The 25,054-nt window shown below is 36.4% G+C and overlaps 1 protein-coding gene and 1 long non-coding RNA gene across 2 annotated transcripts in view; both read right to left on the reverse strand.

The window, feature by feature from the left end:
- Positions 1 to 42: 42 nt before the first annotated feature.
- Positions 43 to 949, reverse strand: LOC128354252 (uncharacterized). Its single transcript, XR_008320982.1, has 2 exons — positions 907 to 949; positions 43 to 332 (listed from the first exon to the last, which is right to left on the reverse strand). It is a non-coding gene; the product is annotated as an uncharacterized LOC128354252 (long non-coding RNA).
- Positions 950 to 4,179: 3,230 nt separating this feature from the next.
- LOC128354251 (NACHT, LRR and PYD domains-containing protein 12-like) overlaps positions 4,180 to 25,054 on the reverse strand; it is a 30,291-nt gene continuing 9,416 nt past the window's right edge. Inside the window, exons 9-15 of the mRNA XM_053314512.1 lie at positions 24,751 to 24,924; positions 23,821 to 23,988; positions 16,484 to 16,660; positions 12,619 to 12,792; positions 10,582 to 10,758; positions 5,623 to 5,796; positions 4,180 to 4,562 (exon numbers count right to left, since the gene is read on the reverse strand). Coding sequence (XP_053170487.1) covers positions 4,550 to 4,562; positions 5,623 to 5,796; positions 10,582 to 10,758; positions 12,619 to 12,792; positions 16,484 to 16,660; positions 23,821 to 23,988; positions 24,751 to 24,924 — 1,057 coding nt within the window. The 3' untranslated portion in view covers positions 4,180 to 4,549. The remainder of the gene's footprint in view (positions 4,563 to 5,622; positions 5,797 to 10,581; positions 10,759 to 12,618; positions 12,793 to 16,483; positions 16,661 to 23,820; positions 23,989 to 24,750; positions 24,925 to 25,054) is intronic.

Raw genomic sequence — 25,054 nt, forward strand, 5'->3', positions numbered from 1 at the left:
ATATTTAACCAAAATGAAAACAAACCAAAGAAAACATAAAACTTGCACATTTACACATGAATTTAATAAAAAACACAGTTTACAAACATAATCTATTTGATATGACAGTCCAATATTATTGTTCTCCATTTGTTTTGATGTTGTTAGAATGAGGTCAGAACTACAGCATCATCTCTGCATCCTCCACAGAGGCCTCACTCATCTCCTCAGACAGCTCCTCTTCATCCTCCTCCTCCTCCTCCTCCTTAACATCATCCTCAGCTGCTCTCTTCATGCCCCTCTGCTTGGACAGGGCCACGGCATAGCGGATGTTGTACATGTTAAAGTCACACCTGAACAGAGAAAACACACATGTAAAAATAAATGACTCAGCATATCAATAATCAATCAATAAATCAATCAAACTTTATTTATATAGCAGCTTTCATACAGGCTAGTATAGTTCAAAGTGCTTTATAGTTAGTTGATTGGAATAAAAACTAATTAAAAGACAAAAAAATATAAGTGATAAAAATGTTTAGAACATTTAAATAAAATAAGTAAAAAAATAAATATATAAAATAATTATATAAATAAAATGAGAGAGTAAGAGAAAAAGTTTATTAAAAAGGTAAAAAACTAGATTAAAAAGAGATTAAAAGACAAAAACAGCAACAAAATCTATAAGATAAAACTTGAATGATAATAAATAGCGTAAAATAAGTAGAAAAAATGAAATATAAACATTTTAAAACATCAAAACAAATAAAATAGAATAAAAAGAGGCTAAACGTGTGGATTTTGAGTTTATTTTTAAAAATGAAATATAGCTGCACTGTAACATGACGGCATTCAAGGAGCAGAGAGAGGAAAGTGCATTAAAACCTATTTCTTAAATGCTGTTTGTAAATGTGAAATGTCACTTACAGTTTGGACATATTGTCAAAGTGTCTCTGGATGCTCTTCTGCAGCGCCTTCTTCTCTGATCTCTGGCTTGAAGTGTCGGGAACTCATGTCACCTTTAGAAGAGACGCAGAGAGAAAACAACAGTTAGCACAGACTGCACATAAATTTCATTTTAAAAAACAGTTTACAATCATAATGTTTTTTTAAAGTGCACATAAATCTGTTTGCTTTGCTAGTCCAACATTATTCTTGTTAGAATAAGATGTTGCTGGAATAAGTTTAGGCCTACAGCATCATCTCTGCATCATCCAACGAGGCCTCACACAACTCCTCTTCATCCTCCTTTCAATATTATTTAAACAGGTTATTTGTAACATGTAATATATTACTTTAAACAATGATGATATTAATAGGGTGGTCATTACTTGCTGCAAAGTTTTATGTTAAAAGACAGTTAATGCATAAACAGTTGTGATATTTCTGCCATTTTTTTACATTATTAATCATATTTTCATGCTTAAGTTGAGAAATCTGTCAGTCTTTGTACAGAAAGTGGCTCCAGGAATAAATGATTTAACTCTTCTGAAATTTTACAGACCTCATCCGACATTGGCTTGTGTTTTCTAATTGTTAAAGGTGAAACTTCTCAGACAGATCCCAGGTCAGCACCCAGCTGGTGACACTCTTATCTATGAAGTTGAATTATTTATTTGTGTGTTTTCTTTTCCTCTGAGACTCAGCAGCAGATAACGTCCCAAAGCTTTTTATCCTGGCTGTGTCCCGTGTGTGCTAAATGTTGCACTAAATGTACCACAAACCCAAGAAAACCTCCAGTCAGTGTGTCCTGAAAGCTGCACTCCTGCTGTAATAAATGTTTTCTGCTTCCACCTGCAGGATCCAGACTACTGTGCTGCTATTTTATGCTCTTTAAAGTTGTTTGTTGTCATGCATTGGCTCCTTTTCAGACACAATTTAACACCTTAACTGAAGCTTTAACTGCATTTCCTCTGTCAGGCTCTCACTGGTTATACTTCAACAACACGTGCTTCTAATATCTGGATTGAACTGTGCTTCAAATAAAACTGGCAGCAGAAGTTAGAGATCTGTCCATTTATATGTCTGTTTGTCACTCCATGTCTTTCATCTGTCCTTCTCTGTGTCTCTGTTCCTAATGTTGTGTTCCTCATTCAGTTCAACCTGTATGAAGTCTTTACTGACACCTACTGGTTATTAGTAGGAACTGCAGCAACACCAGCAGCACTCCATTGTATGCATTTGCTGCTGCTTCTCTAAATAAACAAAATATGATTATTAATGTGTATGTAGGGCAGTTTTATCCATGTATTGTATTGTTAAATGAACTTTGATATATCAGGCATGTTTTGTGACTCTAGTAACAGGAGGGGCCGCTGTCATTGATCATAGGGTTGTCAAAATGTCTGAAATGTCCTGGAGCAACACACATGAACCCAGTTTTACTTCAAATGTGTACAAGAAAACTGTGAGTCACATCTAATGAATGAAATGAGGGCTGCAGCTATAATGATTATTTTAGTTCAGGATTCATTATTTTATCCAGTGATCAATTAGCTGTTGTCCAAAAATGGGGGGAAATGTCCAAAGTGACATTTGTCTCTTTTTGTCCTGAAGACTAAAGAAACCAGATAATATTCACAGTTGAGAGTTTGATCATGTTTCCTCATGGTTTGCTTCTTCTGATTATTAGTGCTGATCAAATCTTTGCTGTTAAGTATTAAAAACATCTTTTCAGCATCATTCATGCTTTTTTTGTTGCTCTTATTCTGTCTCCTCTTCTTCTTTCTCCTCTCTGCCCTTTCTCCTCAGTGAGGGCTTCAGATTATTAAAAATTAAATAAAAATTATGAAGCAGCAATTTCCTGAAAAAAAGTAATCAGATTACCAATAACTGTTTTTCATGTACTATATACTGTTTCTCTTTATTATGATGAAAATGTACATAAATGACACTTGCTCACTCCTGATCATGCACTGATATTATCATCATCAATCACACAAATACTTACATCTATAGTCTATAATTGTGCCCTGAGAAACAAAGGAAATCAATAATAACAATAATAATAACTTGTTGATGATGACTTATTTACAAAGCACTTCTCAAGACAACATTACAAAGTGCTTTCAATAAAATAAAAAAAATCAGAATGAGCAAAAAATGATCATTCTGATAAAAGTACTTAGTTCAGATGATAAAACATTAAATCATAAAACAGTAAAACCAACAATAGTCAAAACCATGAAATAGAGATAAAATATAGAATTAAAACATAAAAAAATTAAAATTAGTTTATAAGAAGCGATCCCCATGGCCCCCCTTAGTAGAAAACGGGTAGGAGGAACAACCAGAAGACTCTTGGCTGAGGGTCTCAAGCAGCATTGTTAGTTTTTTCATCACTACCACATTTTAAAATTAATTAAATATCCAACAGAAACTAAATGAAGCAAAAAGGTTTAAAAATAAAAATAAAAAACCCCACAAAAAGCCTTACTTTAATATTAAGGCTACAATATTCATGTTGTGGGTAAAAAATATATAAAAAACTATCTGTAACTTTTACAGACTGACTGACTTTCCATAATTTACAAACTCAGAATGAGTAATCTGCTCCTATCTTCACATTTTCATTCACAAAGCTGAAAAATACTAAAACAAAACTGTAAAAAGTGACCCCACAGAAATGCTGCCAATCCCTCCACAAGCTTTAGAGCTGCAAACTCTGACCTCTGACCTCCCTGTGATGGGAAACAGAAGTCTGATCCATCACTGAAGATCAATAAAACACTGCAGCTCATTTCAGGACAAGGGGGCGGATGGCAATGACAATAAAGTTTCTGATATATAAAAAGGTCAAGAAATCTGAACAGACATTGAAAATATTCTTCAATAGCAAGAAAGAGGATCAAAGGAATGATTTAAAATCAGGTTAAAATCAACTTGAGTGACAAGTTCAGGTTTTTAAGATGAACTCCAAGATAACTCTGGTGTGTGTGAGCTGTAGATTGTCCAGGTGCTGCACTGCCCTCAGAGCTTCCTGATGTCCCTCTTAAATGTTTCTTGTTTCTCATAAATACTCTTGACAATGTCTCTCTCCAGAAAAATCCCATGATGCACTGATTCCTCTATTTGACAGAGGTCACATAATGTTTGTTTAAAGCAGTGAAGTCGTAGTACTAATGTAAACTGAGACGCCAACATTTCAACAGATACAGATAGTCATATGTTTCAAAGTAAAGAAACATTTAAAGGAGGTGGGTTAGTGGAGGAGTCTCAGTGTGTCTGCAGAGAGTGTGTAGAAGGACAGAGCAGCAGCAGATCAGTCCAGATACACTGATGATACTCTGTCAGATCCAGAGGAACACACAGGGATGATGGTGGACTTGACTTTGTGTCTGACAGTGGAGCTGTTCTCAGATCAGTTCAGACTGCAGCACTGAGAGTCATTTCCACTTCTTCTGATTCCTCTGTCAGTCACTGCTGGATGAAGCTCTCCTCTCCACTCTACCTCACAGTAACATGGTCCAGTCACAGCCTCTCTACACACAAACTGCTGCTTCAACCTCTCTGGATCATCAGGATACAGCTGATCCTCTCTCAACACACACTGCTGGATGTTCAATCATATTCACCGTAGATAGCTGAGGAAAGAAGAAGAAACAACAGAGGTGATAAATGAGTGTTTAGTGAGACTCACTTCATCAGCTGTCAGTCAGTGATGCAGCACATCCAGTATAAAGAGCAGCAGGGACTTCAATCCTGTTCAGACCACAAGTGGAACAGCTGTGCAGCGTAGCTTGCTTCCTTTCAGCTCTCATGTTAACGTGTTGGAGTGAACACACTGAGCTCCAAACTCACACACCTGAACACACTTTTGGTATCAAGTGTGTTTACTCTGCAGATTTGACTGAAGTACACAGAGGAAATAAAGTGCAGAGAGTCATGAACACTTCAGTACTGCAGAAACACTTTAGTGATACATTTACTGTTGTTACATGTGACCTGCTGTTAAAGTTAAAGCACAGTCTCTGTGTGTTGATCAACATCTTTTCTGCTTTTGAAATATCATTTGACAAATAAAAATGGAGGCTGTCACTGAAAATATTTGGAGGAAACTAAATAAGTGATGGACAGATAGAAAGATGTGATTCCTGGACTTCAGCAGAGGTTCTGGTCTGTATAAAGACCACATGGTTACTAAATGTAATGATGGTTCTGTGAAATCAGAGCCAGTGATTTCCAGGCTGCAGTCAGACTGATCTTAGAGCTCTGACAAAGATGAACTGATCAATAGTTTAGTGTTGAAATGAGAGAACAAACACTTTGAGATCAGATGTGATGGTGTGATAGTTGGATGAATGAGGAGCACTGTCTCTATACATGTTGGAAGGCTGTCAGCTGTAAACCAGCTTTACTTCCTGCAGACATCAACACAACAACAACAGTCGTCTTCACATCAACTCAAACACATGATCACAACGAGCTTCTGGCTCATCTGATTGGCTGACTGTTCTCTCTCTCTCTGTCTTTCTGTCCAATCCTGAAGCCGGTCACCATTCTCCTCTCACAGCTTCACTGAGGAAAGCAGCACTGAGAAGGTCGGAGGTTCACCAGGAAATACTGGATCTCTGCTTTGATACTAACTGTGTTTAATACAAAACTGTTGAAACCAGCACAGACTGACTCCAACTCTCTACTCACTTCACAGTCTGCAGTTTACAGTCTGGACTCTCCTGAAGATCAGACAGCTGCTTCATTACTGATTCCTTCAGGGTGTTGTAACTCAGATCCAGCTCTCTCAGATGAGAGGGGTTGTTCTTCAGAGCTGAGACCAGAGAAGAACAGCTGATCTCTGACAAACTGCAGTTGAACAATCTGAATAAAGAAGAAATCATGTAGTGTTAGAAGCAGATTATTGTGTGGGAGCTGCAAAGCTCCCACACTATGTTATCTTCGCTCTTTATTTATTTATTATTTATTATTATTTCGCCGTTTTTCGTAGCGTAACTAGTCCTACATGATTTGTCATATCAACTTCGTTTCAATGTCAAATTGTACATATCCATAAGGAGATGTGTGCTATTACTTTTCATATCTCTAACATATTCCATTGATTTTATATAATTTTTTTAAACATTAAAATTTATAATGGAAAGTCAATGGGAGCGATGTTTGAAAGCTCATATCTCAAGAAGTAAAAGTGCTAAAGTGTTCAAACTTCAACTACAGGTGGCCCATGAGCAAATGCTTCACATATTGTAAAAAATGATCTATAGCGCCACCATGTGGTCAGTTATTACATGTTTTACATTTTGGCTTATAACTCATGGACCGTAAGGCGTATTCAAACAATCTTTGCACAGTGTGTTCCTTGGATGGTACCAAGTAGACTGATATAGGCCACGCCCATTTGCGTCTAGAAAGTTTTTCCGCCATTTTGATTTTTTTGAAAAATAAATTTTTTACTACTTTTGGCACATTTTTAATCCAATCTTCACCAACCTTGGTACACAACATGTTTAGAGGACCCCGAACACAGCTATTATCTTCGTTTTTTGGTAACCCTTACCGTTTGTCCGTAATTGGTTAGCAAACTTTTGGGGGCGTGGCCTGATGCATTTAACGATCAATAACTCTTCAATGCTGATTCGGATCGCCACAAAATTTGATAATCTTTACACATGGTGGCTCTGTACCATTATGTAAAATTTGATACGATTTTACCAAATGGGGGCGCTACTGTAATATTATAACACAATATTCCTACAGTTCTGTTGTCTTCAATGAAATGAAACTTGGTACATTAGTTCTCCATGTCAATGTGTACGATATAGTGAAACATGGAGCCAATAGCCCCACCTTGTGGCCATTAGTGAAACACCAATATATGACTTATTAAGTTCCATATCTTTTAATGTCAACCTTCTATGATGACAGCAGAATTGTACAGATGGGGATATTGAACACCTTTGTGGTATTTAATGAAACTTCACCTCTAGGTGGCGCTACAAAATGTTGAATAATTGCTGCTCCAACAGAAATCTGCAGTGAAGGTAGCAATAACAGGAATGGTGGCAGCGGCTGCATCTGGCAGTTTGCGAGGGATGCGTCTGCCAGTTTGCAGCTCCCACACGCAATTTCTTATGAAATTGCAAAATTTTCTAGTTTATTTATTATTTCGCCGTTTTTCGTAGCGTAACTAGTCCTACACGATTTGTCATATCAACTTCGTTTCAATGTCAAATTGTACATATCCATAAGGAGATGTGTGCTATTACTTTTCATATCTCTAACATATTCCATTGATTTTATATAATTTTTTTAAACATTAAAATTTATAATGGAAAGTCAATGGGAGCGATGTTTGAAAGCTCATATCTCAAGAAGTAAAAGTGCTAAAGTGTTCAAACTTCAACTACAGGTGGCCCATGAGCAAATGCTTCACATATTGTAAAGAATGATCTGTAGCGCCACCATGTGGTCAGTTATTACATGTTTTACATTTTGGCTTATAACTCATGAACCGTAAGGCGTATTCAAACAATCTTTGCACAGTGTGTTCCTTGGATGGTACCAAGTAGACTGATATAGGCCACGCCCATTTGCGTCTAGAACATTTTCCCGCCATTTTGATTTTTTAAAAAAATACATTTTTTACTACTTTTGGCACATTTTTCATCCAATCTTCACCAAACTTGGTACACAACATGTTTAGAGGACCCCGAACACAGCTATTATCTTCATTTTTTGGTAACCCTTACCGTTTGTCCGTAATTGGTTAGCAAACGTTTGAGGGCGTGGCCTGATGCATTTAACGATCAATAACTCTTCAATGCTGATTCAGATCAACACCAAATTTGATAATCTTGTACACATGGTGGCACTGTACCATTATGTAAAATTTGATACAATTTTACCAAATGGGGGCGCTACTGTAATATTATAACACAATATTCCTACAGTTCTGTTGTCTTCAATGAAATGAAACTTGGTACATTAGTTCTCCATGTCACTGTGTACGATATAGTGAAACATGGAGCCAATAGCCCCACCTTGTGGCCATTAGTGAAACACCAACATATGACTTATTAAGTTCCATATCTTTTAATGTCAACCTTCTATGATGACAGCAGAATTGTACAGATGGGGATATTGAACACCTTTGTGGTATTTAATGAAACTTCACCTGTAGGTGGCGCCACAAAATGTTGAATAATTGCTGCTCCAACAGAAATCTGCAGTGAAGGTAGCAATAACAGGAATGGTGGCAGCGGCTGCATCTGGCAGTTTGCGAGGGATGCGTCTGGCAGTTTGCAGCTCCCACACGCAATTTCTTATGAAATTGCAAAATTTTCTAGTTCAACTTGTACTTTACAATAGCTGAATTAACTGGATAACATGTGTGTAATGTTTTCAGAGACACCTCTCACACCTTATTTGAATCAAAACATTTCCTTGGTAATAACAAAGCTAACAAAGCCCAGTCTATGTCAAAATACTAATTGTTCCAAACAAACACAGAAGCAGGTTTACATTTATTACTAGTTTTATATCTCATAAAAGGATGTGAACAGGGTTGGGAGGGTTACTTTAAAATTGTATTGTGATACAGTTACTAGTTATCTGTTAACAAATGTAGTCAGTAACGTAATCCAAGCACCACAATATTAAAGTAATGTAACTTGATTACTTTCAGTTACTTTATGATTACTACAATAACAAATATACAATAAAGGCACATTCAGCTCAAAATTGGCCACTGTCTATAAAATGAAATCATCTAATTGACAAAGACCAGCACAAATTCCCACTCACAGTTAAGATGGAGATGTTAATGTGTTCAGAGACTAGAGAGGTGGTGTTAACTAAGGGTGAAATCTTCAGTCAGACTCTGAGCTACTAAAATAAATTCAGCTACTTAAAAATAAAAATATCCTGACAGCTGTGATGGAGCTCAGGTTCATCTATAAGTTCTGCTTTATTACAAACAATCCCACATATAAACCTGAGTCTGTGTAACAGCTGATCTGTAGACATTAATTGTCATTAGATCCGGATCGATCTGGTGTTAATGAAGTTACCACTACTGTGCTGCGTGTGTAAATGCTCACAGCCCTTCTCTCAGTTTGGAGGATCACTTCTAGTTTCAGCTGCTGAATGATGCTGCAGCCAGCTGTACTACGAGTGCTGCAGTCCTGTCATATAACCAACCTGCTGTTCTCCAAAGCAATAAAACTTTGCTGTTGACTAATGGATTGTGTCCCATTCATGACTTTGAAGTCATTTTGAGTTGTAATATATAAACTACACTTCATGGTGACATTAACCTGTTTGTAGAAGTATTACTTTAGTATTAAATTAGTGTTTAACTATTTAGGCATGATGTCATCAGTCATTTAAATTGATAATTGAAACTATGATATAATGCCAGCTTACAATAAAAATATTAACAGTTGAAACTACAAAGCGACTTGTCCACAGTTACTTTTCCACAATGCAAACTGACTATTTGTTAATTACTTTTATTCATTTCATATAAATGTAGGTGATTGAGGTTATGGTTTGGTTTCCTGGGTGATGACTCCCCTAGCGAGACTTTTTTTTGGCATTTAATTTCACATCAAACCATTTCTTTTTTATTTCTGTGACGGTGAGTACAACAGCAGAGACAGTGTTCACACCACAGGTCATTTTTTCTCATTCTTTGGCTTTTCAGGTCCTTTAATTCCTCCATTTACACTCTAAATAAAATGTGTTTCTGTTGATCTATTTCTGAGAGCAGGACCTCAATCTCTGAGCTCCTAAAGTTCTTCTTCTTAGTCTTTGGTGCCATTTTCATGAATGGAGTTTCTCTACAACTTGCTGGACCCCTGACCTTATATGATATTTTGAGGACGTCAATTATGCTGATTTATTATTGTTGGGAAAGCACGTTCATTTAGAACAGGTGGGATTCATCATGTTTAGGCAGGTTATTTATGACTGTTTCCTGGTGATACAAGTATTTGGTGAATATCTGACGTGGCACACTCGTACAGGTCCACCTAACCAAAAAACTAAGTGAAATTTAAGATAAGAATGAGAAATTGTTCTTGAATGAGGCAAATTGACTCTTTATTAGCACCTGTTTGATCATTTAAAGGCACAATATCTAACCTATATAATGCACTGCTTGCCCAACAAAATGCCTCCCTCACCATCATCAGACATAGACGGGAGGAAGACCTGGATGAGAACATAACAGACTAAAGTTGGGATGTTGTATTAAAACGTGTCCACACCTCCTCTATCTGCATAAGACATGAACTACTGCAGTGTAAAATACTACATCAGACACACTGGACTAAAGAGAAGTTGTCAGAGAGATTCCCAGACATAGATCCAGAGTGTAACTGTTGTAAAATGATCCCATCTTCATATCTTCATACATTCAGGAAGTGCTCCAAACTAGCAATAAAGTCCTCCAGGTGACTGTGGACCCCTGCCCTATTATAGCTCTTTTCAGAGAACCACTGATGTCTACTCTGTTAACAAACTCCAGTCTGACTTCTAGTCTAGTCTGACAAAAAACTAAAGACAGTCCTTATGTCTGCAGTTTTGCAGCATCAAACTTTCACATCATATTAATCTCAGCACAGAAGTAAATAAATGGTGTCTGACCTCAGAGTCTCCAGTCTGCAGTTTGGACTCTCCACAAAATCACAAAGCAGCTTCATTACTGAATCCTTCAAGTTGTAGTTTTGACCCAGATCCAGCTCTCTCAGATGAGAGGGGTTGTTCTTCAGAGCTGAGACCAGAGAAGAACAGCTGATCTCTGACAAACTGCAGCGCCACAATCTGAATAAAGGAGAAATCATGTAGTGTTAGAAGCAGATTATTCTGCTTGAAATCATTCAATGTTTCATAATGTGTTCAGAGCTGAAGAAGGTTTAAATGTACAAGTTTAGAAAAAGGAAACTCCAAACACCTGAACCCAACAGGATGCAGGTTAAAAACTGTCAAATCCAAAGAGTGAAAAAGAGCTCTCATTAATATGAATGACAACATGCTGCTAAAGGTACAATAAAGGCACATTCAGATCAAAATTGGCCACTGTCTATAAAATGAAATCATCTAATTGACAAAGACCAGCGCAAATTCCCACTCACAGTTAAGATGGAGATGTTAATGTATTCAGAGACTAGAGAGGTGGTGTTAACTAAGGGTGAAATCTTCAGTCAGACTCTGGGCTACTAAAATAAATTCAGCTACTTAAAAATAAAAACATCTTGACAGCTGTGATGGAGTTCAGGTTCATCTATAAGTTCTGCTTTATTACAAACAATCCCACATATAAACCTGAGTCTGTGTAACAGCTGATCTTTCAATTATGCTGATTTATTATTGTTGGGAAAGCACGTTCATTTAGAACAGGTGGGATTCATCATGTTTAGGCAGGTTATTTATGACTGTTTCCTGGTGATACAAGTATTTGGTGAATATCTGACGTGGCACACTCGTACAGGTCCACCTAACCAAAAAACTAAGTGAAATTTAAGATAAGAATAAGAAAATGTTCTTGAATGAGTCAAATTGACTCTTTATTAGCACCTGTTTGATCATTTAAAGGCACAATATCTAACCTATATAATGCACTGCTTGCCCAACAAAATGCCTCCCTCACCATCATCAGACATAGACGGGAGGAAGACCTGGATGAGAACATAACAGACTAAAGTTGGGATGTTGTATTAAAACGTGTCCACACCTCCTCTATCTGCATAAGACATGAACTACTGCAGTGTAAAATACTACATCAGACACACTGGACTAAAGACAAGTTGTCAGAGAGATTCCCAGACATAGATCCAGAGTGTAACTGTTGTAAAATGATCCCATCTTCATATCTACATACATTCAGGAAGTGCTCCAAACTAGCAATAAAGTCCTCCAGGTGACTGTGGACCCCTGCCCTATTATAGCTCTTTTCAGAGAACCACTGATGTCTACTCTGTTAACAAACTCCAGTCTGACTTCTAATAAACTTGTAATCCTACTGAAATGGAAAGATGTAACTCCTCCATCTCATACACAGTGGATCAGGAATATCTTGTATTATATGAGGTTAGAAAACATTAAACACACACTGTGAGGTTCATCTGACACATTCTGTAAGATTTGGCCACATTTTCTGAGCTATGTAGAAGAGGAGCTAGAGCTACATGAGAACCCTGAGAGCAAATGTGATAGTAAGATAATGATATTGGTTGGATATCCTGCTCTGATAGACCCTGAGTATTAGGATAGTCTCTCCTCAGTCAAACCTCTCTTTGTTGTTTTGTTCATTCTTATTTAGTTTGACTTTTATTTACTTTTTTTATTCTATCATTTTTAGAGGACAGACTCTAATGCTATTATTCAGTGTTATTGATCATTCTGAAAACGTTGTCAATAAAGTTAAATCCAGCATATAAACTTGTGTTATTGAAATTAGCAGCACTTAATCCTTCTCTGCTGTATTTTTATGGTATTTTTTCTACTTAATTTATTTCTCTGCTTATTTGTTTTGAGGTTTGTTTCCACCTGTTCACTTAAAAAAGCAATAAACAAAGTAAAAAGAACAAAAAACTAAAGACAGTCCTTATGTCTGCAGTTTTGCAACATCAAACTTTCACATCATATTAATCTCAGCACAGAAGTAAATAAATGGTGTCTGACCCCAGAGTCTCCAGTCTGCAGTTTGGACTCTCCACAAAATCACAAAGCAGCTTCATTACTGAATCCTGCAGCTTGTTGAGGCTCAGATGCAGCTCTCTCAGATGAGAGGGGTTGTTCTTCAGAGCTGAGACCAGAGAAGAACAGCTGCTCTGTGACAAACTGCAGTGACTCAATCTGAATAAAGAAGAAATCATGTAGTGTTAGAAGCTGATTATTCTGCTTGAAATCATTCAATGTTTCATAATGTGTTCAGAGCTGAAGAAGGTTTAAATGTACAAGTTTAGAAAAAGGAAACTCCAAACACCTGAACCCAACAGGATGCAGGTTAAAAACTGTCAAATCCAAAGAGTGAAAAAGAGCTCTCATTAATATGAATGACAACATGCTGCTACTTCAATAAAGACACAGTGACTTAACAGTGAATTAGTCAGTGCAGCATTTTCTTGTTATATTAAATATGAAGAGCAAAAAGATGCTCAGTGTGGATCAGTATAAAGTCTATGTGATCACAGATGTTTTAATGTTAATGAAACTGATTTAAAACAAAGATCTGAATGGTTTGAAAGTATGTTTTTAAATTGTTAACTTTGGTTTGAAGTTCAATTTAAATATTTAAAAACAACATTTGAATGTTTAAATCTGAAGGTGATTTTACCTCATTAAAATGAGCCTTATGTCTGTAGTTTAGTGTCATCACAGTTTTCACATCAAGAATATTATTTAGTATTTTTATGATATTTTTATGTATCTACTTTATTTCTCTGTTTTTTGTGTTGGTCCGTGTATCAGTCCAAATAATCCAAAATAAAAAAACTAAAGAATGACTTGTTATTTCAGAGTCTCACAAATTCATTACATAAGGATCTAGTTTTCAACACTTTAGAGTTTGTGTAATATTTCAGTCCAGATATGATTTTAAGGTTATGATAGGTTGGCTTTCTGTTTAAAACATGTGCTGGTATGTTTATGGGATTTTGCTAATAAAGAAATAAGATTGATAATAAACAACTTCTTTGTAGACATGCCCTCATCAAAAAGACCAAATAAAATACATTCAATTGTGATTTTGAGATGAATATCTAATGTTCTGTTTAAAAGAAGGTTGAGGTCACACCAAAAGGTTTGACTTAAGGAACAATCCCAAAACAGATGACTTAATGATTCATGTGTATGGTGACAAAAGGAACAGAGAGGGTCAACATTTAACTTGTACTTTACAATAGCTGAATTAACTGGATAACATGTGTGTCATGTTTTCAGAGACACCTCTCACACCTTATTTGAATCAAAACATTTCCTTGGTAATAACAAAGCTTTTTCCCAGTCTATGTCAAAATACTAATTGTTCCAAACAAACACAGAAGCAGGTTTACTAATTATATCCCTCTGGATTAGTTCCCTTATACATTTATTACTAGTTTTATATCTCATAAAAGGATGTGAACAGGGTTGGGAGGGTTACTTTAAAAGTGTATTGTGATACAGTTACTAGTTATCTGTTAACAAATGTAGTCAGTAACGTAATCCAAGCACCACAATATTAAAGTAATGTAACTTGATTACTTTCAGTTACTTTATGATTACTACAATAACAAATATACAATAAAGGCACATTCAGCTCAAAATTGGCCACTGTCTATAAAATGAAATCATCTAATTGACAAAGACCAGCACAAATTCCCACTCACAGTTAAGATGGAGATGTTAATGTGTTCAGAGACTAGAGAGGTGGTGTTAACTAAGGGTGAAATCTTCAGTCACACTCTGGGCTACTAAAATAAATTCAGCTACTTAAAAATAAAAGTATCCTGACAGCTGTGATGGAGCTCAGGTTCATCTATAAGTTCTGCTTTATTACAAACAATCCCACATATAAACCTGAGTCTGTGTAACAGCTGATCTGTAGACATTAATTGCCATTAGATCCGGATCGATCTGGTGTTAATGAAGTTACCACTGCTGTGCTGCGTGTGTAAATGCTCACAGCCCTTCTCTCAGTTTGGAGGATCACTTCTAGTTTCAGCTGCTGAATGATGCTGCAGCCAGCTGTACTACGAGTGCTGCAGTCCTGTCATATAACCAACCTGCTGTTCTCCAAAGCAATAAAACTTTGCTGTTGACTAATGGATTGTGTCCCATTCATGACTTTGAAGTCATTTTGAGTTGTAATATATAAACTACACTTCATGGTGACATTAACCTGTTTGTAGAAGTATTACTTCTATAGCGAGACTTTTTTGGCATTTAATTTCACATCAAACCATTTCTTTTTTATTTCTGTGACAGTGCGTAAAACAGCCGAGACAGTGTTCACACCACAGGTCATTTTTTCTATTCTTTGGCTTTTCAGGTCCTTTAATTCCTCCATTTACACTCTAAACAAAATGTGTTTCTGTTGATCTATTTCTGACAGCAGGACCTCAATCTCTGAGCTCCTAAAGTTCTTCTTCTTAGTCTTTGGTGCCATTTTCATGAATGGAGTTTCTCTACAACTTGCTGGACCCCTGACCTTATATGATATTTTGAGGACGTCAATTATGCTGATTTATTATTGTTGGGAAAGCACGTTCATTTAGAACAGGTGGGATTCATCATGTTTAGGCAGGTTATTTATGACTGTTTCCTGGTGATACAAGTATTTGGTGAATATCTGACGTGGCACACTCGTACAGGTCCACCTAACCAAAAAACTAAGTGAAATTTAAGATAAGAATAAGAAAATGTTCTTGAATGAGGCAAATTGACTCTTTATCATCACCTGTTTGATCATTTAAAGGCACAATATCTAACCTATATAATGCACTGCTTGCCCAACAAAATGCCTCCCTCACCATCATCAGACATAGATGGGAGGAAGACCTGGATGAGAACATAACAGACTAAAGTTGGGATGTTGTATTAAAAGGTGTCCACACCTCCTCTATCTGCATAAGACATGAACTACTGCAGTGTAAAATACTACATCAGACACACTGGACTAAAGAGAAGTTGTCAGAGAGATTCCCAGACATAGATCCAGAGTGTAACTGTTGTAAAATGATCCCATCTTCATATCTACATACATTCAGGAAGTGCTCCAAACTAGCAATAAAGTCCTCCAGGTGACTGTGGACCCCTGCCCTATTATAGCTCTTTTCAGAGAACCACTGATGTCTACTCTGTTAACAAACTCCAGTCTGACTTCTAATAAACTTGTAATCCTACTGAAATGGAAAGATGTAACTCCTCCATCTCATACACAGTGGATCAGGAATATCTTGTATTATATGAGGTTAGAAAACATTAAACACACACTGTGAGGTTCATCTGACACATTCTGTAAGATTTGGCCACATTTTCTGAGCTATGTAGAAGAGGAGCTAGAGCTACATGAGAACCCTGAGAGCAAATGTGATAGTAAGATAATGATATTGGTTGGATATCCTGCTCTGATAGACCCTGAGTATTAGGATAGTCTCTCCTCAGTCAAACCTCTCTTTGTTGTTTTGTTCATTCTTATTTAGTTTGACTTTTATTTACTTTTTTTATTCTATCATTTTTAGAGGACAGACTCTAATGCTATTATTCAGTGTTATTGATCATTCTGAAAACGTTGCCAATAAAGTTAAATCAAGCATATAAACTTGTGTTATTGAAATTAGCAGCACTTAATCCTTCTCTGCTGTATTTTTATGGTATTTTTTCTACTTAATTTATTTCTCTGCTTATTTGTTTTGAGGTTTGTTTCCACCTGTTCACTTAAAAAAGCAATAAACAAAGTAAAAAGAACAAAAAACTAAAGACAGTCCTTATGTCTGCAGTTTTGCAACATCAAACTTTCACATCATATTAATCTCAGCACAGAAGTAAATAAATGGTGTCTGACCCCAGAGTCTCCAGTCTGCAGTTTGGATTCTCCACAAAATCACAAAGCAGCTTCATTACTGAATCCTTCAAGTTGTTGTTTTGACCCAGATCCAGCTCTCTCAGATGGGAGGGGTTGTTCTTCAGAGCTGAGACCAGAGAAGAACAGCTGCTCTCTGACAAACTGCAGTCGTTAAATCTGAATAAAGAAGAAATCATGTAGTGTTAGAAGCAGATTATTCTGCTTGAAATCATTCAATGTTTCATAATGTGTTCAGAGCTGAAGAAGGTTTAAATGTACAAGTTTAGAAAAAGGAAACTCCAAACACCTGAACCCAACAGGATGCAGGTTAAAAACTGTCAAATCCAAACAGTGAAAAAGAGCTCTCATTAATATGAATGACAACATGCTGCTACTTCAATAAAGACACAGTGACTTAACAGTGAATTAGTCAGTGCAGCATTTTCTTCTTATATTAAATATGAAGAGCAAAAAGATGCTCAGTGTGGATCAGTATAAAGTCTATGTGATCACTGATGTTTTAATGTTAATGAAACTGATTTAAAACAAAGATCTGAATGTTTGAAAGTATGTTTTTAAATTGTTAACTTTGGTTTGAAGTTCAATTTAAATATTTAAAAACAACATTTGAATGTTTAAATCTGAAGGTGATTTTACCTCATTAAAATGAGCCTTATGTCTGTAGTTTAGTGTCATCACAGTTTTCATATCAAGAATATTATTTAGTATTTTTATTATATTTTTATGTATCTACTTTATTTCTCTGTTTTTTGTGTTGGTCCGTGTATCAGTCCAAATAATCCAAAATAAAAAAACTAAAGAATGACTTGTTATTTCAGAGTCTCACAAATTCATTACATAAGGATCTAGTTTTCAACGCTTTAGAGTTTGTGTAATATTTCAGTCCAGATATGATTTTAAGGTTATGATAGGTTGGCTTTCTGTTTAAAACATGTGCTGGTATGTTTATGGGATTTTGCTAATAAAGAAATAAGATTGATAATAAACAACTTCTTTGTAGGCATGCCCTCATCAAAAAGACCAAATAAAATGCATTCAATTGTGATTTTGAGATGAATATCTAATGTTCTGTTTAAAAGAAGGTTGAGGTCACACCAAAAGGTTTGACTTAAGGTACAATCCCAAAAAAGATGACTTAATGATTCATGTGTATGGTGACAAAAGGAACAGAGAGGGTCAACATTTAACTTGTACTTTACAATAGCTGAATTAACTGGATAACATGTGTGTCATGTTTTCAGAGACAACTCTCACACCTTATTTGAATCAAAACATTTCCTTGGTAATAACAAAGCTTTTTCCCAGTCTATGTCAAAATACTAATTGTTCCAAACAAACACAGAAGCAGGTTTACTAATTATATCCCTCTGGATTAGTTCCCTTATACATTTATTACTAGTTTTATATCTCATAAAAGGATGTGATTGAATTCCTGATGTATAAGTGTGTTTGGGTAGTTTGAATGGTTGGTGATAGTCTGGTTGTAGAGGAAAACTAAGTTTTAATACCTGATGAAATAGCATCAAAAACAATAAGAACATCTCTAGAGAGCACAGGAATTTATACTCTGATAAGAATTCATTATAAGTAAACAACTGACCCTCCTTGTTCAACTACTGATAAACAAGTAGTATGCCATTATCAACCCATCTCTTTAAAGATAATGATTTATGTTTGAAATATATAATAATAATAATAATAATGCATTTTATTTAAAAGGCACCTTTCAAAGCACTCAAGGTTACCTTACAAGGCACATATAACACAAAAACAGTCCATCAAACAAATACAAATCAGGTGACATTTAGTGCAGAGATAAAGAATAAAGAAAGAAAATAAATAAATAAATAAATAAAACTAAAACTAAATATGAACGTGACTTCAAAGTGCATTAATATAATGAAGATTGCATAGTTAGTGAGAGACAGAGTAGGCCACTCTGAATAGGTGTGTTTTCAGGCGGGATTTAAAGGTGGAGACAGAGTCTGAAGTGCGAATGTCTGGTGGGAGAGAGTTCCATAGGCAATTCCATAACAATATATCCTGGTTATTCCTTATATAGTATTTGTGAGGGGAACAATGATGTTTGTATACCAAGGACCAGCATAAGAGTAACTGTTAACTGCAGGAAGTGTTTCTACCTTGTAATTACAGTAAGTAGAAATAAGTCTAAATCTTTTGGTATTTCCATGAGGCAATTTAATTCAACTATTCTCAAAGGCATATAAGATGTGTATTGATTAAGTAAAGTGTTCTCCAAAACCTTTAAACATAAACTGATGTTCTATAGAGTCAAAGGTTTTATGGAAATCTAGAAAAAGAATAAAGCTGTTATCTAATACTAAATCTGAATAGTCTAATATATCAAGGATGAGTCTTATATTATCAATTATATATCTGTCTGACATGAAGCTATGTCCTCAAGTTCAGATGTTGATCATTTAGATTCATAAAGAGTTTTATAAAAATGTTGACACATTTCAGCAATGTCTTTAGGATTATTGAGAACTTTGCCATTTAAGGAAAGTTGTGTTTTGCCATTTTTGTTTTGCCTTTGTTTTTCTAATGTGAAGAAATAAGTGGAATTCTGTTCCCCCTCTTCCATCCACTTAACCCTTGAGTGTATAAAAGCTCCTTTGGCTTTACTGATGTACAACTCATATAGTTTCTATTGTAGTGTTTGTAACTCAACTCTTTGATTCTCACACAGATTTTCAGGCAATATAGAGGATAAAGAAATGAATTCAGCCATCGAGCACTTTTCTTCTTTTTTCTTATCTTTCCTAATATTTGCACCTGTTTCCATTAAAAGGTTTCTTAACTCAAATGTTAAAATCTCCCAGTATTTCCCATGAGCCCCTTCACTTTCTGCTATTTTCAGGTACTCACTTATCTTGTTTTTAATAACTCCACTTAGAGTAAGTTAAGTAAGAGTGAACTGTTGAGTTTCCACTAAGCAGGAGTCCTCCTATTTACTGTATCTGATATCTTTAGTTTAGTGTCATCACAGTTTTCATATCAATAATATGTTTATGATATTTTTATGGAATTGTGCAGTCTTGAAGCCTCTTCACTGTCTGCATTAGTTCATAAATCCTATGTTTGCTCCTCTCTGTGGGATAATGTGTTTCTATACTGGCAGAATAAGAACATAAAAACACTGCAGGATCTCTTCATAGACACACTTTTTACCTCTTTTCAAAAGCTGTGTATTACATTTCTCACTTCCCACTTGTTCACATGTCTGCAGGTGTGTGACTTTGTCTACAAAGGGTTGACTAATGGGCCTCATGTAAGAAACACTCAAACACACTGATTTAATATGAAATTATGTAAACGAGAGATTTAAGAGAACTTGCCACTGGGTTTTCTTTTAGGTACCAACAAATGTTCTTGAATGAGGCAAATTGACTCTTTATTAGCACCTGTTTGATCATTTAAAGGCACAATATCTAACCTATATAATGCACTGCTTGCCCAACAAAATGCCTCCCTCACCATCATCAGACATAGATGGGAGGAAGACCTGGATGAGAACATAACAGACTAAAGTTGGGATGTTGTATTAAAAGGTGTCCACACCTCCTCTATCTGCATAAGACATGAACTACTGCAGTGTAAAATACTACATCAGACACACTGGACTAAAGAGAAGTTGTCAGAGAGATTCCCAGACATAGATCCAGAGTGTAACTGTTGTAAAATGATCCCATCTTCATATCTACATACATTCAGGAAGTGCTCCAAACTAGCAATAAAGTCCTCCAGGTGACTGTGGACCCCTGCCCTATTATAGCTCTTTTCAGAGAACCACTGATGTCTACTCTGTTAACAAACTCCAGTCTGACTTCTAATAAACTTGTAATCCTACTGAAATGGAAAGATGTAACTCCTCCATCTCATACACAGTGGATCAGGAATATCTTGTATTATATGAGGTTAGAAAACATTAAACACACACTGTGAGGTTCATCTGACACATTCTGTAAGATTTGGCCACATTTTCTGAGTTATGTAGAAGAGGAGCTAGAGCTACATGAGAACCCTGAGAGCAAATGTGATAGTAAGATAATGATATTGGTTGGATATCCTGCTCTGATAGACCCTGAGTATTAGGATAGTCTCTCCTCAGTCAAACCTCTCTTTGTTGTTTTGTTCATTCTTATTTAGTTTGACTTTTATTAGTGCCACGGGGTTCAAGCTCCGAGGCAACTATTAATCTTCTCCATACTTATTCTTTTTCTTTTTCTTCCGCCGTTTTTTGGCGCGTAACTCCTCCCGCAGCTTTGAGAAAACCCCGACAATATATACATCAAAACGTGCGGCTCGATCGGGAAAGAGGTGCTATGACTTTTGGTGTTGAAATTCCAAAGTTTCCCAAAGTTATTCCCAAACAACCGGGAATATTTCTCCATTGAAAATGAATGGGAATTTTTTTTTAAAAACACAAAATTTCACCTTTTTTCAGAGTCACGTAGCTCGCTCATACGTGCACGTAGAAACGTCATTCAAACTTTAAAACGGAGTAAAATTTGTCCTCTCTGGAAAAATATCAACAGTTTTTCCATAACATGTAAACTTTTCAAACTATGAGCAGTCAAACGAGGAGTGGAAATCACTTTTTCGTCAAAGTTAGAGTGGAAGCGGCAGTTAGCTAGAGTGCGGGAAGCAGTAAAACATAACCTTCATTTTTATTTTTAACTCGAGCTCACGGCCAAACCGTAAAAAGGAGACAAATCATTTTTTGTCAAAATGTAGACATAGGTGTTGGGATTCATAAAATGTGAAGTTGACAGGCAGGGTCTGCACTAAATTTAAACGGGGGGGCTGAGACCGGAAGCAATACCTGTCTCGCTCCCCATTAAACCTAATGTAATTTTCTTTTTTTTTCAAAAGAATCTCACTCTGTGTTCGCACTGAGCTTACTCGCTCATTTTAAGGAATATCTGAATAAAATAAACACTGTCAGAATCTGCCGGCTTCTGTGTCTCTCACAGTGTTTTCGGTTTTTGGACAGGAGTTACGGTTTTCTCACAGTATACAATTGTTCGGGACCTTGTCAGAAGCCTAATTCTTTAGAATTTTGAGACATTTTTCAAGGCAGATCCTGAAATTGCCGTAGCAACCGCAGGGCCTTAGCTGACCTTAGCAACCTGTTGCTGGGCAGAATCTGACCTACTTTTTTGTGATTGGCTGAACTGACCTACCTTTTTGTGATTGGCTAATTCTACCTGTCTGTCTGTTTTACCAGTTAACTGAGGTAGCGGCCGAGCTAGTATTGATACTCTCTCTATATATATACATATGAATTATATTGACACTCTTACTGCTCAAATGCTGGCTTGTGTGTGTGTGTGTGTGAGTACACACTGTGTTGTAGTGCTTAGAGTTAGTGCATGTTGCTACTGCCTTGTGCTCTGTGTGCTACTCTCTGCTTACATCTACTGTTACACTTGATACTGACCAGTAAGATGTACTTAATACTGACACAGTAAAAGTTACTTAGTGTTATATGATCAGGGTGACTTTTGAACACTGGAAATAAATCTAGTACTCGTCCCGGCAGTAGCCCCGTGGCACTCAAAATTTCCCCGGAATTTTCTAGTTTTTTTTATTCTTCCGCCGTTTTTCGGCACGTAACTCCTCCCGCAGCTTTGAGAAAACCCCGACAATATATACATCAAAACGTGCGGCTCGATCGGGGGAGGGGTGCTATGACTTTTGGTGTTGAAATTCCAAAATTTCCCAAAGTTATTCCCAAAAAACCGGGAATATTTCTCCATTGGAAATGAATGGGAATTTTTTTTAAAAACCACAAAATTTCACCTTTTTTCAGAGTCACCTAGCTCTCTCATACGTGCATGTAGAAACATGATTTAAACTTTTAAACGGAGGAAAACTTGTGCTCTCTGGAAAAATACAAACTATTTTCACATAAAATGTAAACTTTTCAAACTATGAGCAGTCAAACGAGGAGTGGAAATCACTTATTCGTCAAAGTTAGAGTGGAAGCGGCAGTTAGCTAGAGTGTGAGAAGCAGTAAAACATGACCTCAGTTTTTATTTTTAACTCGAGCTCACGGCCAAACCGTAAAAAGGAGACAAATAATTATTTGTCAAAATGTAGACATAGGTGTTGGGATTCATAAAATGTGAAGTTGACAGGCGGGGTCTGCACAAAATTTAAACAGGGGGGCCGAGACCGGCAGCAATCCCTGTCTCGCTCCCCATTAAACCTAATGTAATCGTCTTCGTTTTTCAAAAGAATCTCACTCTGTGTTCACACTGAGCTTACTCGCTCATTTTAAGGAATATCTGAATAAAATAAACACTGTCAGAATCTGCCGGCTTCTGTGTCTCTCACAGTGTTTTCAGTTTTTGGACAGGAGTTACGGTTTTCTCACAGTTTGCAATTGTTCGGGACCTTGTCAGAAGCCAAATCCTTTAGAATTTTGAGACATTTTTCAAGGCAGATCCTGAAATCGCCGTAGCAACCGCAGGGCCTTAGCTGACCTTGGCAACCTGTCGCTGGGCAGAATCTGATCTACCTTTTTGTGATTGGCTAATTCTACCTGTCTGTCTGTTTTACCAGTTAACTGAGCTGGTATTGATACTCTCTCTCTATATATACATATGAATTATATTGACAGTCTTACTGCTCAAATGCAGGCTTGTGTGTGTGTGTGTGTGTGTGTGTGTGTGTGTGTGTGTGTGTGTGTGAGAGTACATACTGTGTTGTAGTGCTTAGAGTTAGTGCATGTTGCTACTGCCTTGTGCTCTGTGTGCTACTCTCTGCTTACATCTACTGTTACACTTGATACTGACCAGTAAGATGTACTTAATACTGCCACAGTAAAAGTTACTTAGTGTTATATGATCATGGTGACTTTTGAACACCGGAAATAAATCGTGTACTCGTCCCGGCAGTAGCCCCGTGGCACTCAAAATTTCCCTGGAATTTTCTAGTTTACTTTTTTTATTCTATCATTTTTAGAGGACAGACTCTAATGCTATTATTCAGTGATATTGATCATTCTGAAAACGTTGTCAATAAAGTTAAATTGAGCATATAAACTTGTGTTATTGAAATTAGCAGCACTTAATCCTTCTCTGCTGTATTTTTATGCTATTTTTTCTACTTAATTTATTTCTCTGCTTATTTGTGTTGAGGTTTGTTTCCACCTGTTCACTTAAAAAAGCAATAAACAAAGTAAAAAGAACAAAAAACTAAAGACAGTCCTTATGTCTGCAGTTTTGCAACATCAAACTTTCACATCATATTAATCTCAGCACAGAAGTAAATAAATGGTGTCTGACCTCAGAGTCTTCAGTCTGCAGTTTGGACTCTCCACAAAAGCAAAGTCAATGTCTGAATCCTGCAGGTTGTTGTCACTCAGATCCAGCTCTCTCAGATGAGAGGGGTTGTTCTTCAGAGCTGAGACCAGAGAAGACCAGCTGATCTCTGACAAACTGCAGCTCTTCAATCTGAATAAAGAAGAAATCATGTAGTGTTAGAAGCAGATTATTCTGCTTGAAATCATTCAATGTTTCATAATGTGTTCAGAGCTGAAGAAGGTTTAAATGTACAAGTTTAGAAAAAGGAAACTCCAAACACCTGAACCCAACAGGATGCAGGTTAAAAACTGTCAAATCCAAACAGTGAAAAAGAGCTCTCATTAATATGAATGACAACATGCTGCTACTTCAATAAAGACACAGTGACTTAACAGTGAATTAGTCAGTGCAGCATTTTCTTGTTATATTAAATATGAAGAGCAAAAAGATGCTCAGTGTGGATCAGTATATTGTTTTGGCCTGGGTCCAACTGAATTTAACCCCAGTCTGTTATTATTTCATTATGGGGAAATGATTCATGATTCATGTTGTGTCTCAGATGGGGCATAACAGTGAGATAGACTTTATGTATAAATTCCTGCTGAATTATTTGTTGTCAATGTTTAACATAACATTTTGTTTTACAAATCTGAGTTCCACACATGGAGCAAAATTAATAAATACAAATTCATCTCACAGATAATTGTCCAATAATTTTAACAGTTTTCTAATATCAGACCATTTTGATAGTTGACTAAATTCAAAGTGAAGCCAATTATTTAGAACTTCACACATTTCAGTGATTTGTGAAATACAAATGAATCAAATTGTAGATCTGAAACTTCTGTCATGTATTTCAATAACTGGATACATACAAGATGTACAAGAAGAAAACACAGTCAGTGAACTGACCTCAGAGTCTCCAGTCTACAGTTTGGACTCTCCAGTCCAGCAGACAGAAACTTCACAGCTGAATCATTCAGGTTGTCGTGACTCAAGTCCAGGTCTCTGAGATGGGAGGGGTTGGTCTTCAGAGCTGAGGCCACAACTTCACAGTGAGTCTCTGAGAGTTCACAGCCAGTAAGCCTGTTAATAGAAATTATATTGCAATTATATAATTATATAAAAATACTTTTATCATAAATGTCGACACTATGCATTTTGAGGACAAAGCTTCCCAAACACTCTCAAAGCTGCAAAACTCTCCCTTGAAAAT

Source organism: Scomber japonicus, chromosome 24 (genome assembly GCF_027409825.1).
Source record: "Scomber japonicus isolate fScoJap1 chromosome 24, fScoJap1.pri, whole genome shotgun sequence".
In the NCBI taxonomy this organism is placed as follows: Eukaryota; Metazoa; Chordata; class Actinopteri; order Scombriformes; family Scombridae; genus Scomber; species Scomber japonicus.